This window comes from Polypterus senegalus, chromosome 10 (genome assembly GCF_016835505.1).
Source record: "Polypterus senegalus isolate Bchr_013 chromosome 10, ASM1683550v1, whole genome shotgun sequence".
Taxonomy (NCBI): Eukaryota; Metazoa; Chordata; class Cladistia; order Polypteriformes; family Polypteridae; genus Polypterus; species Polypterus senegalus.
The window spans coordinates 14,601,099-14,616,546 of NC_053163.1; the positions used below are offsets into that span (position 1 = coordinate 14,601,099).

The 15,448-nt window shown below is 40.8% G+C and overlaps 1 protein-coding gene across 2 annotated transcripts in view; it reads right to left on the reverse strand.

The window, feature by feature from the left end:
* tab1 (TGF-beta activated kinase 1/MAP3K7 binding protein 1) overlaps positions 1-15,448 on the reverse strand; it is a 102,668-nt gene that overhangs the window by 11,451 nt on the left and 75,769 nt on the right. For both annotated transcript variants that reach the window (XM_039765284.1, XM_039765283.1), the window contains exons 7-8: positions 6,886-6,997; positions 261-405 (exon numbers count right to left, since the gene is read on the reverse strand). In XM_039765284.1, coding sequence (XP_039621218.1) covers positions 261-405; positions 6,886-6,997 — 257 coding nt within the window. The remainder of the gene's footprint in view (positions 1-260; positions 406-6,885; positions 6,998-15,448) is intronic.

Below are 15,448 nucleotides of genomic sequence, written 5' to 3' on the forward strand. Positions count from 1 at the left end.
TCACTACTCAAAGCGCTCAGCAATTGCAGGTTAAGGGCCTTGCTCAAAGGCCCAACAGAGCAGAGTCCCTTTTGGCATTTACGGGATTCGAACCGGCAACCTTCGGGATACCAGCGCAGATCCCTAGCCTCAGAGCCACCACTCCGCCTGCTACTACTCACTGCATAAGTGCTTCATCATATATATTAAAGTTTAAGTCATTTTCATGAGGGGGGTCAATAATTGGGGAGTTGTTGGAGCTGCGGAGATCTAGTCATTACCTGGTTTGCCTGTTCTGGTCCATGAGCAGTTTCTAAAGCTCTGTATAATCCATCAGACATAAGTAGCAGGAACCCTGTCACACCTTGCAATGACTGCCCCCCATGGATCTCTGGCTCTGCTATAATTGGCTTGGACTTTGCAGGTCTGAAAATACATAAGAAAGGCACAATGGAGACATCAGCTACACGATACACAATACAGACAAGCAGACATTAAGTTAAGTTGATCGGGTAGAATGATCACCATTAGAGAAAGCCAACTTTCTTTCACTGATAAATCAGAAAACAACAATATACAATACAGGCCCTTGTCTTGGATGTGATGACACTTCAACAAATATTTTGGAAATGTGCCCAATCTACAAATGCCACACAAGCATTCTGAAGTGGGAAAGAAATGCAGGTCCCTGAAAACATATGGCACTGTGATGAAGATTCTGTGACACTGGCCAACCACTTAATTTGATGGGCAAACAGAACCAAACTGTCCCTGTAGCTATAAGGCAGGGGTATGAAGCAATCTGTCGATCACTTGCTCTACCCCAGTTGTCAGGGTCACTTACTCTATCTAGTTTACTTGCTGTATATTTGCAATATAATTGGCACTGTTACTGGATGCTCATTTTCTCTTCTTTATTGAAGTCAATCCTCTTCAGTATTTTCCTCACCAAAACAAACTACTCAAGTCCACATATACTAATTTTATGTTGCTGTTCAGGCTGAAAAATCATAAAACATGTAATTATAAACAATTTTAGACAGCACTGCATTTTGAGCAGCTCAAGGAGGCACACTCCAAGGCACCATATACGATTTGTCTCTGCCTTGTCTACTCTTTTTTTTTATGAGCAAACTACAGTGGGTATAGAAAAGAATCCCACCTTTGAAATATTACCTTTTTTTTTGTTTTACTGCCTTAAATGAAAACACACAAACCAATATTTTTTTCCGGCTTTACTTACTCAATGCAATCTCTAACATCCAAGTGAAAAATATCACAGCTACAGTTCAGAAGAATTAAAAAAAAAAAAAAACTACAAATATGGAGATTAATAAAGGACACCCCTGACCCCCAAGTCAATCGGGTGTAAAATGCCCACCATTTCCATTGCAGACGATGGTTACTGGCTTCCCTCCACCTGTGATCAGATGTAATGAGTGTGATTAGTGAAGCTGTTCCTGGAGCATTCATTCCCTTGCTTGATGAGCAACTGACAGCAAACAACTGGACTATGGGTGGCAAACCACATTCAGAAGATCTCAGGGATAGAGTTGTGGACAGACATAAAGCAGGAGATGGAGACAAAAAAATCTGAAAGGTTTTATCAAACCCAAGGAGCTCAGTAAAGACCATCATAAAGAAGTGGCAAGTGTTTGGTACAAATAGGACCCTCCCTGGATCCTCCAAACTAGATAGATAGATAGATAGATAGATAGATAGATAGATAGATAGATAGATAGATAGATAGATAGATAGATAGATAGATAGATAGATGGCAGTTTTAGTATAGTAGGCAGGATAGCATAGATAGATAGATAGATAGATAGATAGATAGATAGATAGATAGATAGATAGATAGATAGATAGATAGATAGATAGATAGATAGATAGATAGATACTTTATTAATCCCAAGGGGAAATTCATATAATCCAGCAGCATTATACTGATACAAAAAAACAATATTAATTTAAAGAGTAATAAAAATGCATGTAAAAGCAGACAATAACTTTAAATAATGTTAGCATTTATTATTAACTAGATGGAAGAGCAAGGAGGAAACTGGTAAGAGAGGCTACCAAGAGGCCAATGACCAATTTGAAGGAGTTACAGGATTGCATGGCAAAGAGTAGTCATTGTGTGCATGTGACAACAATTTCACAAGCACTCCACAATCGTGACTTGTTCAGGAGGGTCGCAAGGAAAAAGACACTTCTCAAGAAAGGCCACATTAAGGCTCGTTTGAGCTTTGCCAGAATGCTTTGCCAGGTCGGAGTGGTGGCTCTGAGGCTAACGATCTGTGCTGGTATCCCGAAGGTTGCCGGTTCAAATCCCCGTCACTACCAAAAACAGATAGGCCTACTCTGCTGGGCCCTTGAGTAATGCCCTTAACCTGCAATTGCTACAGGAGCGCAGTATAATGGCTGACCATGCGCTCTAGACTCCAAGGGGTATGCGAAAACTAACAAATTCCTAATACAAGAAATTTCAGAAGGCAAAATAAAAAAAAACAACCTTGAAGATTCTGATGCCAAGTGGAAAAACATTTTTATATTTTCTATCGAACTATTTGGCCTTAATACCAAACGGTACACCGATGCAGCTCACCATTTACGACACACCATACCTATAGTAAAGCATGGTGGTGACAGCATCCTGTTGTGGGAGTGTTTCTCTGCCACACAGCCTGGGGCACTCATTAGGGTACAAGGAAAAATGGATGGGGCAAAATACTGTCAAATTCTTGAGGAAAACCTGCCACCCTCTGCCAGAAAGGTGAAGATGGGCAGAATGTTCACCTTTCAACACGACAGCGACCCGAAGCACACACAAGAAAATTGACCACACAGTGGCTGAAGGAGAAAAAAATGAATGTCCTCGTGTGGCCAAGTCAGAGCCCAGACCTAAATCCCATTGAACATCTGTGGAAAGGTTTGAAGATTGCAGACCACCAACGCTCACCATCCAATTTGACCGAACTTGAACAGTTCTGTAATGAAGAGTGGGGGGCAAATATTGAGTGGGCCCCATCTAGATGTGCAAAGCTGATAGAGAAGAATCCCAACAGACTCAAGGCTGTCATTAAAGCAAAAGGTGGGTCAACAAAATGGCACTTAGGGATGATCCATTATTAATCTCAGTAGGTCTTATTTTTGATTTTTTATAACTGTAGCTGTGATATCTTTCACTTGGATGTTAGAGGTTGCATTGAGTAAGTGAAGCTGGGAAGAAATATGTTTTGTGTGTGTTTTTATTTAAGGCTGTAAAGCAAAAAAAAATGGGAATATTTCGAAGTGGGGGATTCTTTTTTATACCCACTGTAATTTACAGTATACATTAAATATACATATAGGGGCATCAGGAAGTATTCAGCTTTTTCGCATTTTAATTTTTGCTTTATGGTAGAGTGGCTAGATGAAACAATAACCTACTTGGATTTTGCAAAAAAGTCACCAAAAGGACATGCAGACTATGGATTATGATTTTTAAGATTTTCTTGTCTGATGAAACCAAAATTGAACTGTAGGGCCTCAATTCCAAACATCACACTGGAGGGAACACGATGCAATTAATCACCTGTGCAATATACCACTCCAATGGTATGGGGCCGTTTTTAAGTGATAGGGACTAGGAGACTAATCAGTGTTGAACAAAGCAAAGTATGGTGATTCCCTCAGCAATGACCTGCTCCAGAGTGCTAAGGAACTCAGACAGGGCCAAAGGTATCCTAAGTACTGTGGTCCCCGGCCGGGACGCCCAGGGGGACCAGAGGAGGGCTTGCGCCTCCTCCAGACCGCGAGGAGGCGTCCGTCCTGGTTATGTTGGGGGCCTCGGGTACAGGGCTTGGAAGCCCAGCCCTGCAGGGGCCCGTGGCCACTGCCAGGCAGCACCCAGGTGCCTGAGGAACCCTGGAGCCCAGCACTTCCGACACACCAGGAAGTGCTGGGGGGAAGAGAACAGGGGACACCCGGACGGCTTCCGGGTGCGCAGCCGGCACTTCTGCCACACTGGGGTGTGGCTACGACTGATTGCCGGGAAGCAGCTGGAGCCCATCCGGGTTCCCATTTAAGGGGCCGCCTCCCTCCAGTCATTAGTGGATGTCGGGTGTAAGAGGATAGAGCTGGAGAGAGGACGGGAGGCGGTCGAAAGAGAGGCACAGTGACTGAGAGTGTGGCCTGGACTTTGGGGAATCGGTGCAGGAGGCACTGGGGTTTGTGCACTGTAAATACTGTACATAATTCTTGTAAATAAATGTGTGTTGGGTGAGATATGATGTCCGTCTGCCTGTGTCCGGGTCCCAGTCCACAGTACAAAACAAAGACAGCATTGGAATGGCTTAGGGACAACTCTGAGATTGTCCTGGAGTGATCCAGCTGCAGCCCAGATTTAAACCCAACTGAACATCTCTGTAAAGACCCACACATAGCTGTCCATCGAACTGGTCTTCATTTACCTTGACAGGGACTGAGAGGATCTGGAGAGAAGAATGGCAGAAAACCACCAGATCAAGGTGTGCGAAATTGGTTGTGTGAAACCCATGAAGACTCCAGGCAGTAATCGCTGCCAAAGGTACTTCAACTAAGTACTGAGTAAAGGGTTTGAATACTTGTGTCAATGTGATGTTTCAGTTTTCTTATTCTTTAATAAATATGCAAAAATATCTTGTTTTTACTTTGTCATTCTAGAGTATTGAATGTTGCTTAATGTGGGATAAAATGAATTAGAATCATTTTAGTATAAGGCCGCAACATAGTACAATGTGCAAAACGAATACTTTCTGAAAGCAGTGTACATATGAATTAACTGTTAACTGGTTCAGTGATTAACCATATAATCAACCAAAACTTTTAATTTTCTCTGGAAAAAGACAAAAAGAAGCCTAATTTCTAATCGCTCTATTTACTATTTAAATAATGGATTATGAATATGAAGGTGTAGGCTTGGGGTTTGTTAGTTACATGATGCAGAATTGTCAACACTAATACAAAAGGAGAGGAAGACAGTCAATCAAATATTTTGTTACCATCATGTGTATACAAATATTCCAGATTTCAATGTACAAGCAAGAGGCTTTGCTTAGGATGAGGACAGCAGCGCGATGAAAAGTATCCTCCATATATAGGGTGGTCCAGATCTAATTATGATTTTCGTTACGCTATAACTTATTAAGTTTATTACATAGAAAATCGCCCAAAAAGTCCTGGAATATCGAGAAGTGTGTGAACTGACGACATGAAGAATCGCCTTCGCGCCGGACTGGAATCGTCCCTGCATAAATAAAAGTCATGCAGATGATCTGGATCTGCATAATTAGATTTGGACCACCCTGTATTACATCAGTCTAGCTGGTGAAAGCTGGAAGTGACATTGTGAAAGTATCTTTTTTTCATTCTTTTGGGTGTTTTCTTGTAGGTCAGTAGTATTAGGGTGTTGTACCGTGTTAGCCATTATGAATGTAGAGAAAAGTCAAGCAAAATAACACCTTTTATTGGCTAACTAAAAAGATTATAATATGCAAGCTTTCGAGGCAACTCAGGCTCCTTCTTCAGGCGAGATGTAGTTGTAGGTCAGGAAAGTTGTTGGCCTTTTTGATTCTGTTTATCTGTGTCCCATTGTTACTTGTGGCATAACATTAAATAGTATATTGTTTAAATAATAAAATCATAAATACTAAAATATGTTAAAACAAATAAAGTCCACAAGAGATGTAAGGAGAAGCAAGGACTATTGCTATAATTCAGCAGCACAGTCCACTCAGTCAGCGATGAAGATGCAAGGTGGAAATGAGAAGAGATTTAAGTGTAGGCAAAAAAATAAACTGAATTCATTGATTGATTCCATCCATCCATCCATTATCCAACCCACTATGTCCTAACTACAGGGTCATGGGGGTCTGCTGGAGCCAATCCCAGCCAACACAGGGCTCAAGGCAGGGAACAAATCCCAGGCAGGGCGCCAACCCACCGCAGGGCACACACACACACACACACACCAAGCACACACTACGGACAATTTAGGATCGCCGATGCACCTAACCTGCATGGCTTTGGACTGTGGGAGGAAACCGGAGAGCCCGGAGGAAAGCCACGCAGACCCAGGGAGAACATGCAAATTCCACGCAGGGAGGACCTCCCTCCAGTTAATCCAAAATGCGGCTGCAAGAATTATTACAAGAACAAGAAAATGCACCTAACCTGCATGTCTTTGTACTGTGGGAGGAAACCCACACAGGAATGGGGAGAATATGCAAACTCAGCACTGGGAGAACGTGGGAAGCGAACCCGGGTCTCCTAACTGCAAGGCAGCAGCGCTACCACTGCGCCACCGTGCCGCCCATATTGATTGATTCCCTGATTTTTAAATGGGCATAACAAATAGAAACGTTTTAGCTGCTCAGCGTAAACTGCACATTTCAGCTTAGCTGCCTTTCAGCAGAATTGTTATTCATCAATGACATTCAACAACTGACATTATATGCCATTAAAATAAGTTAACTCTGTTGTGTTCAAAGCAATAGTTTACCGCTCTTGCTACATTCAGGCAGTGGTGTATTGTAATTTGTTTTTTGCAATGCATAACAGTCATAAAAACTACATTGGCATCACATGACTAGGCAATACTGGGATAAATATTGCTAGTGTAATTTAAAAAATCCTCAGACTGCCACACTGCTAATAAATGAATTCTGCTGAGTGATTATCGTGCTAGCCCCACAATGAATGCATTGTCATAAAGTCGGTTTATTTTGTGAAGTGAATAGAGTGTTAGTGTCACAGATAAGGACATTGAAGAGTATATCAGCCAGCAGAGCAGGTGGAAAGTAAAAAAAAAAATGATGAATAAGTAAAACTTTCTGAAGGCCCCTTATCATTTGGAAAGGCTTTTCACATGTTGTAAGGCCATACCTTAGTAGGTCTATGTCGCTGTAGCTGTATTTCACTCGATAATCACCTATTCTCCTGGTACTATTCTGGCCACCAATCAAGCCAGCTTGCTTAATCTGAGCAGAGTCCAGTCCTGTCAAAAGAAAAAAAAATACATATTTGATAACTTATTAACAAAAATCTATTCTCAATTCTGAGTAGCGTCTCATCTAGAGTTGCTGGGTGACTTGTGCCTCGTGTTGCCAAGATAGGCTCCAGTCACCAGCGACCCCATACTGGATTAAGTGGGTTTGAGAATGTTATCCTTGATAAAGATGAAGAAAAATTTTTTTTTAAAAAGCTGCATGTTCTCCCTGCGTCTGCGTGGGTTTCCTCCCATCGTCCAAAGACATGCAGGTTAGGTGCATTGGTGATCCTAAATTGTCCCTAGTATGTGTGTGTGTGTGTGTGTCCTGCGGTGGGCTGGCGCCCTGCCCATGGATTTGTTCCTGCCTTGTGCCCTGTGCTGGGTGGGATTGGCTCCAGCAGACCCCCCCTGACCCTGTAGTTAGGATATAGCGGGTTGGACAATGACTGACTGTTTAACTCTTTTAAGGCGGATGTCGGCATTTGTTGACACAAGGGGTTGAGGGCAGATGTTGACTAAAACTCAGGTAGCAGAGGTCGAAAATAATCTGTAAACGACAATACAATTCACCTTTACGTAATAGGAAGGCCCTTTAAAGGACTGTCAGACTTGTTGACTTAACATCGAATCCCTGCATGTGCGTGACTAGCGTAAACAATGTCTACAATGTCGCTGACATTGGGCGAGAGAGCGAAGTGAACTTGCAAAGCAAAATAGTATTTATTCATTTTTTGCATATTATTGCTGAATCAGACTCTGACTTATTGAACTCCAATTTTGACGCAAGTGATCTAGAGATTGAAAATGAAAGTTGGGTACCTACATCAGCTGATCGGTCCCCAGCTGATCATAGTGCTGAACGCGCTCATGTAGGTTTCACGCCTATGGTAACATTCGCCCCAGGGAGTACTATACAGACATAGATTCATGGGAGGCAAGCTGGCAACTGGACATCATCAGATGACACGGTGTGCTAGTGGACACTACGGATTACCAGCCACTCGACTACTCCTAGCTGTTTTTTGTCTAGAATGTACCTTTCAGCTTATGAATGATTAGACAAACAGATATGTAGTAAGTGTATGAATTTACATATTGTAGACGGAACATAAAACAGAGTGACATTTGTCATAAATAAGTGTTTTATGTTGACGTATGTGTGAAACCATTGCTTTGTATTGAGCCCTGAGACAAAAGGGAAAAAAATAATTAGCCCTAAAAGAGTTCAAATAAGCAGCACATATAGCAACTGGATTACTGGATTAAGTGGGTTTGAGAATGTTATGCTCGACAAAAGATGAAGAAAATTTATAAAAAGGTTTGGACTTTCATCGTGACAATGCAACGTATGACTGCCTGTGAGTGAATTTCGTTTCTTTTTCTCTAATAAAGAAATTGACTTTTTCGAACGTTTGTCTCTTTGATTTATTAATCGTCTTTGCAAAAGCTATTCTAACGAGAAACTTTTAACGTTTTAATACGAATGGCATATCAAGATCTGCTTTGGTGTATATATTATCCGTGGGAGATGTACGACCTTACCTTTCTTGGATACATCCTTCTTTCAACAACCTATATTACGAGGGGCGTTCAAATATAAACAGGAACTTATGACCTACACTTTTTTATTGAATACGATGAAACGACTTACACACCTATTTTTCTATGTAGTCCCCCTGCCACTGCAATCCACTTGTTCCAGCGCTCAGGAAGCTCCTTAATCCCAGACAATCAGAAGTCTTGTGACTCCATGTTCACCCATTCTTGCACAGCGTCAACAACCTCCTCATTCGACTTGAGTTTCTTCCCTCCTAAAAATTCCTTCAGTGGACCGAGGAGACGATAGTCCCTCTTGGAATGACTTGCACCACTTATATTCTCTAGGGCAGGGGTCTCCAACCTTTTTTTACTTTTACAAAATTAAAATGGCCGAGAGCTACTCATGTTTTCTAACGTTTATTCCACAATTCACCGTTTGCATTAAAACATCACAAAAAAATATTTAGTTCACCTGTAAGTGCATTTTGTATGTCTGTAGTATGCATTTTCTAGTGTATCTCACACTATTGAATTAAAACACGAATGCTGTCAAAACAAAACAATGCAATTCCGATTACAGGTTGACATTCAAAAATCCAGCCATTGATAATCCGGTTCCTTCAGATTTTCAGAGCGCATTTTCAAATGTACCGCGTTGACACGCCACTGTTCTGGAGGCGCCGTTTATGTTTTGATGGCGCTGAAGCCGATGATCAGTTGGGTCTTGCTTGCACCTGCTAACAGGCATTCCTGCTTATTCCTTCTCATTTTATCATTTATTTGCTGCTGTATAGTTGAATTAAAATTCTGAGGATCTTTTTTTTTTTAATTAAAATTCTGAAGAACTATTTTATTTAGTTGAACTAAAATTCTGTATAAAGGTTTTATTTAGTTGGTGAACATTAAAATTTCATTTGCTTTTCATTTTGTGTTTAATTTTCTTTCTTTAAAGGACTGTACAGATCCTGTACAGATTCTGTTAAATACATACAGCATATATAACCATCCAAAACCTGGCATTTTCAAAAATCTGGCACTCCTCAGGTCCGGAGGTTGCCAGATTTTTGAATGTCAGCCTGTACACAGATATTACATATTAATTTGTCATTTCATCACATGTCACATTTTCACTTTATTCACATTCCCAGTTGCATATGTGATATGTTGTTTAGTTAGTCAGATGACTCAAAAAGAGAGGCAGGCAGGTGTCTGGTGGAGTGGAGCCACTTAGGTTCATCTCTCAGTCTTGTTCCGAACTTTGATTTTTTGTAACCAATCCGCCGTGTAACCGATTGACATGTGTGGCGTTAACTCGTTTGACTTCATCGTTTCTCAGTGCTAGGATTGCCCGTGTACTCATTTTTTACTGTTGATAACCCTTCGTGATGAAATTCTTCAATAAGATTTGGACATAATACGTCTTCTTTAATTTGGAACTTAAAGTGAGGAAAACATTAAAATTTATAAGATCTGAGAAAGCAGGAAGTGTGTCTGACAAAAGCATTCACACGAATGAGAGGTGAGGGTACCATGTACGTGGTTGGGTGAGGGCATGACTTGAAAACATCTCATTGGCCAAAGTCTCGTGGGACTTGCAAAAATCTCTTTAAACAAGTCTTGTCTCATTGCAGGATTTTTTTATATAATAGAGAGATGATCTATTAAAATCTTAAACTGTAGATTGTAAAAGCAGTACCCACATATATGTCTACCTTTAACACAGAATACATTCCTCAAACAACATTACCCTGTTGAATAGCTGGACAGCAACACTTGGAATGGAAGCATGGAAGATCTCTTTGAAAACCCTGTATTTTTGCACACACATGGACTTATTTCCTGACCAATTTAAAGGAGAGAAAATTGCACGTTTACATTTTTCGTGATGTAGTTGACGCCGTGAATGAGACAGTGAAGGTACTGCTCATTAGTCTCCTCAAGAAATTTAAGACCCAGTTTGATCATTTCAAAAACCTGAAAGAAGTGCTCTCACTTGAACAAAACTCTTTCAACAGCTGCTGCCACCAGGACATGCCCCATCTGTAGCCAGACTGCTTTCTCCATATCGGCGAGGTGTCATTCCAGATGGAGATAATTCAGTTACAGAGCAACAATGTGATCAAAGCCAAGTTCAATGAGAAGGAACTGTGAATGTTTTGGACGCAGTAGGCACAGCGGTACACTAATTGCAACAGACTTGCCGCTTGCATTTTGATCATGTTTGGCTGTGCCTACATCTGGGAGTCCGGATTTTGAATAATGAATCTCATTAAGAATCCGAGGCACAGAAGATCATCTCAACCAGTGCATGCACCTTTGCTGTAACCTCCCACAAGCCTTACTTAACCATGGTCCTGCAGTGTCAGTCATCCCATTAATACAGTTCACTTGTAACATTCATTGAATTTAGGGATGTAATTGCTGTTATTTGTTTATTCCCTTTTCAAAACATATAAGTTAAAGAACTCTAGGAGAAAAAACAGATATGGTTAACGGTGGACCCACAATTATATTAAAAAAGGCGGCCCTCTGGCTCATCCGACTTTGAACATCAGTGACCTATGGTGTGCGATTTGTTTGGTACCAATTTGAAAGAATTAGTTTTGAAATACCTGCTTTAAATTAAAATTCAATAACTTTTCCATTGTTTTAACATAAAACTTTGCATATTTCCGAAACCATTTTTTTAACTTACCTTATTTTACACTTTTTTTGAAGGGTGCCAGAAATTCTTTTTGAACCATACATATGTACTAACTGGAGTGGTTACTTTTATAACATTCCTCCCACATCAATAACACAACTACAGCAAAACCTGACAAAGAAAGGTAACTTTACTAAATAAGTAAAGTGCAAAATGAAGTGTGTTGTATGGGAAAACATAAAAGTATAAATTCAACAGAATATAATAACTCTAGCTAGCACCCTGGGCCTATCCGTACAGGCCCTGAATCCTGTCCACCTGATGGGGTGGCATGCACACTTAACACACTCAGCGTCTCTTTCTCTATTGCATGACCTGGTTAATTCCTACCAGTTTGCACATATCATCTCTTGCCCTCTGACTTAAGGATTTAATCCCTCCGTGGACGTTATTGGCAATGAAGTCACTGGAACTGCTTCTGCAGTCAGAATACTCTGGGGCTTCCTCACCAGAACTCCCTCCAGGTTCCACAGACATAACAGCACCAAAGATCATTGGTGGCTTTCAAGCACTCCAGTTAGCTCCCAGGTGAATTATCCTTCACACTATGCCACTTTAAAACTCAGAGGACTTCTTTCAGTCTATTGTTTGTTCACTTTTGCTGTCCTTTTACTTCAGGTCCTTTCAAAATAATTACATCAGAGCAGTCTCTCCAAAACAAGATTGAACCGGCTGTACACCTGCTTTGCACCAACCACCTGCTTGCAGTTCACATGATAACCTGAACCCGGCTTATTATATTTTTTTCATATCTCTCTATTATAAAAAAAAAAATCTTGGAAGGCTTGGAAGGAGACGATACGTGATTTTCTTGGGGACACTTTAGCATCCTTTGAGACAAGGCAGCGAGGCAAAAGGACAGCTGCCGTACAGGCTTTTAAATGATCGACGCGCAGCGCGACAAGCAGAACATGCAGCTCGGCAGCAGAAAGCCAGCAGCTGATCCGTCCGCATCCCCTTAGCATGCATTTAGTCCACACCAGCTGTCGCGTAGCGTCCGGGTTTTGTACGAGCGAAGCAAGCAGGGGGCGTACCCCCCAGGTTTAAATAAGAACTATAGTTTTTTTGTTTTCTTCATTCTTTATTGACTTTTTTCATATTATTCTGCATTGTTTCCATAGATGTCTGCTCTTTCAGAAATGTTATCTCCATTTTGTATGAAACCAGATTCAACTTATTAAATTAAATTTAATATTTTTTGTTTCCTTAGTCATCAATACAAACTACAAGGAGTAAGTGTCATATAAAAAATATAATTTTTTGGTGGAGTATTCCTTTAACACTTGGTATTTTCTAGATTGTATCCTGATATAATTTAGCCGGATAACATTTACATCTGTCACTATAATACATTTTCTGTATGTGCAACAAGCCTAAACAGATATCCGATGTCATCTTCTTCTGTTTTTATAATTATTACTTGTATGCAAATAAAAAAAATGCATTTGTATTTACACCTTGTTGTTCTCCATTTCTTAACTTCAACTTTATTAACTTAACATCAACTTTACTGTCATTTGTACTCAGTACAATGAAAATCTTATTCTGTAAGTCCTCTAGAAATTAACAAGAATACAAAACAATAAACAAAAAAACTCAAGTGAAAAAGAAATGCAAAAAATAAACAAGTAAGAGTACACATACAAATAAATAAGAAGATTCCATGTAAACTCTGCAGGCATATGATCTCAAGATGGCCTTCCTTCCTCCAGAGGCATGCTAGCCTGCAGTGCAGATGGGATGGGCAGTGGATGGGTTCTACTTACAGGCCCGATGGCATAAGGGAGAAAACTGTCTTTTAACTGTGATGTTCTAGCTGCTTATGGTCTTATAACGTCTTCCTGATAGTAGTAGTATGAACAGCTCATGTATTGGGTGGGTTGTGTTCTTAATAATGTTATGGGCCCTCCTGAGAACTCTGGTGTTATGGATGTCTTCTAATGAAGGTAGTGCTTTTCCAATGATATTTTGTGCCGATTTAGGAACTCGCTCTAGAGTCTTGTGGTCCCATGCTGTAGGATGAGCAGGTGAGGATACTATAAGACCCAATCGTGTCTGAGTGATCCAATCACAAGTGCGTTAACAACAGTGTTTCTTTTAACCCGTTTAAGAGCTATCCAATCACAATCAGATCACCAAACATGATCCGCATGTGGTTGCCAGGTGTCAATGGAGCCTCCTATTGTGACCATCTCACCCAAACTAACCAAAGGGTGTGAAACCTTCAAAAACAGCCAGGGAAGCAGGCCTGAATCCCACCAAAAGGCAGCCTAGCTTCCATTTGAGTGGCTGGCATGGGCCTGCACCAGGCTAAAATGCACTTAACTCTTATAGTTCAAAAATACACTTTCCATATGTCCCAAATGACACACAAAGTGCCTCTTTAGGGAAGGCAAAACTGTAAACCCCTGGTTAGTACAGAGCAAAACAACAGAAAAAAATCTTTTTTTTAAAAAAAAAGGAGAACTTATTATCAAATATGATAAAAGTAAGAAAGGAGGCAAAAAGAATTTGTAAGCAAGGCAATCCTAAGAAAAGACTAACCAGAAAACAGAATCCGAAAAACAGAAACAAAGTGTTTAAAAACCAGTCTTCTTCTTTCGGCTGCTCCCGTTTGGGGTCGCCACAGCGGATCATCTTCTTCCATATCTTTCTGTCCTCTGTATCTTGTTCTGTTACCCCCATCACCTGCATGTCCTCTCTCACCACATCCACAAACTTTCTCTTAGCCCTTCCTCTTTTTCTCTTGTCTGGCTGCTCTATCCTTAGCTCCATTTTCCCAATATACTCAGCATCTCTCCTCTGCACTTGTCTAGACCAATGCAATCTCGCCTCTCTGACATTGTCTCCCAACCGTCCAAGCTGAGCTGACCCTCTAATGTCCTCATTTCTAATCCTATCCATCCTCGTCACACCCAATGCAAATCTTAGCATCTTTAATTCTGTCACCTCTAGCTCTGTCTCCTGTCCCACCGTCTCCAACCCATATAACATAGCTGGTCTCACTACCGTCCTGTAGATCTTCCCTTTCACTCTTGCTGATACTCGTCTGTCACAAATCACTCCTGACACTCTTCTCCACCCATTCCACCCTGCCTGTACTCTCTTCTTCACCTCTCTTGCACAATCCCTATTACTCTGTACTGTTGGTCCCAAGTATTTAAATTAATCCACCTTCACCAACTCTACTCCCTGCATCCTCACCATTCCACTGACCTCCCTCTCATTTACACACATGTATTCTGTCTTGTCCCCACTGACCAGTAAATACAAAAAATATGCAATAGCAAAAGGAAATAAAAAACTCACCAAGCAGCAAGCTCATACAATGTACTGCAAAGGGGCTGCAATTCCCATGAGCCTTTATAGGACTGGGAGCAGCCCCTCAGCAGAGATTGGAGGGGGGTCCAGCCACAAAACAGAAGGGACATGGAAGAACAAATTTTAGGCACATAGAAGCTACACAATAAACAAAAGTGATGTAAAATGCAAAAATAGCCAAATAATAAAAATCAATAACAATACTAACTAAAGAATAAATAAAGTCAAACAATGCACATAAAAAAGGAATTTAAGCATAAGCCTGAGGGGAAACTCTGGCTTACAAATAAGATCTGTGACCCTATAAAGGGCACTTAACTGATGTTTAGAAATACAACTGTTTTGTGCATTGACAGTTTGTACTATAAAAGGAATAATATAAAATAAATATTGAGCAGTGTAAAACACTTACAGTAGGCCATAGTATAACCGCAAACCAGGTTTTAAGACACCCCTCAGCATGTCAAATAAACAAAGAAGATTTTTGAAAACTTACACACACAACTGTAAAATAATCAAAAAACGGGTTTTCACTCCTGTACAAGCTTGTGGCCTAATTAAGATCACAATGGGTAGAACAATCTAAGTCATAAAAAAACTTACACTTGGAGAGAATAAATGCACTGATTTTTTTTTGGCACTTATACACGGAGCCACTAAAAATCGCAGAGAACAGTATAATGGCAACATAAGATGAACTGGTATACTCACAAGTTTCTCAGTCTGGCACCTTCAGTTGTGTCATTGCTGATTAATTACCCAGCTCCATTTCTGCACTGCCCTCTGGGTCAGAAAGTCTAGGACAGAAAGGCACTAATTCCAACCCCACACTCACCCCCACCCACACTTCTGTTTAAACCTACTGTAATCTCTACAAGCCTCCCCCCCGACAC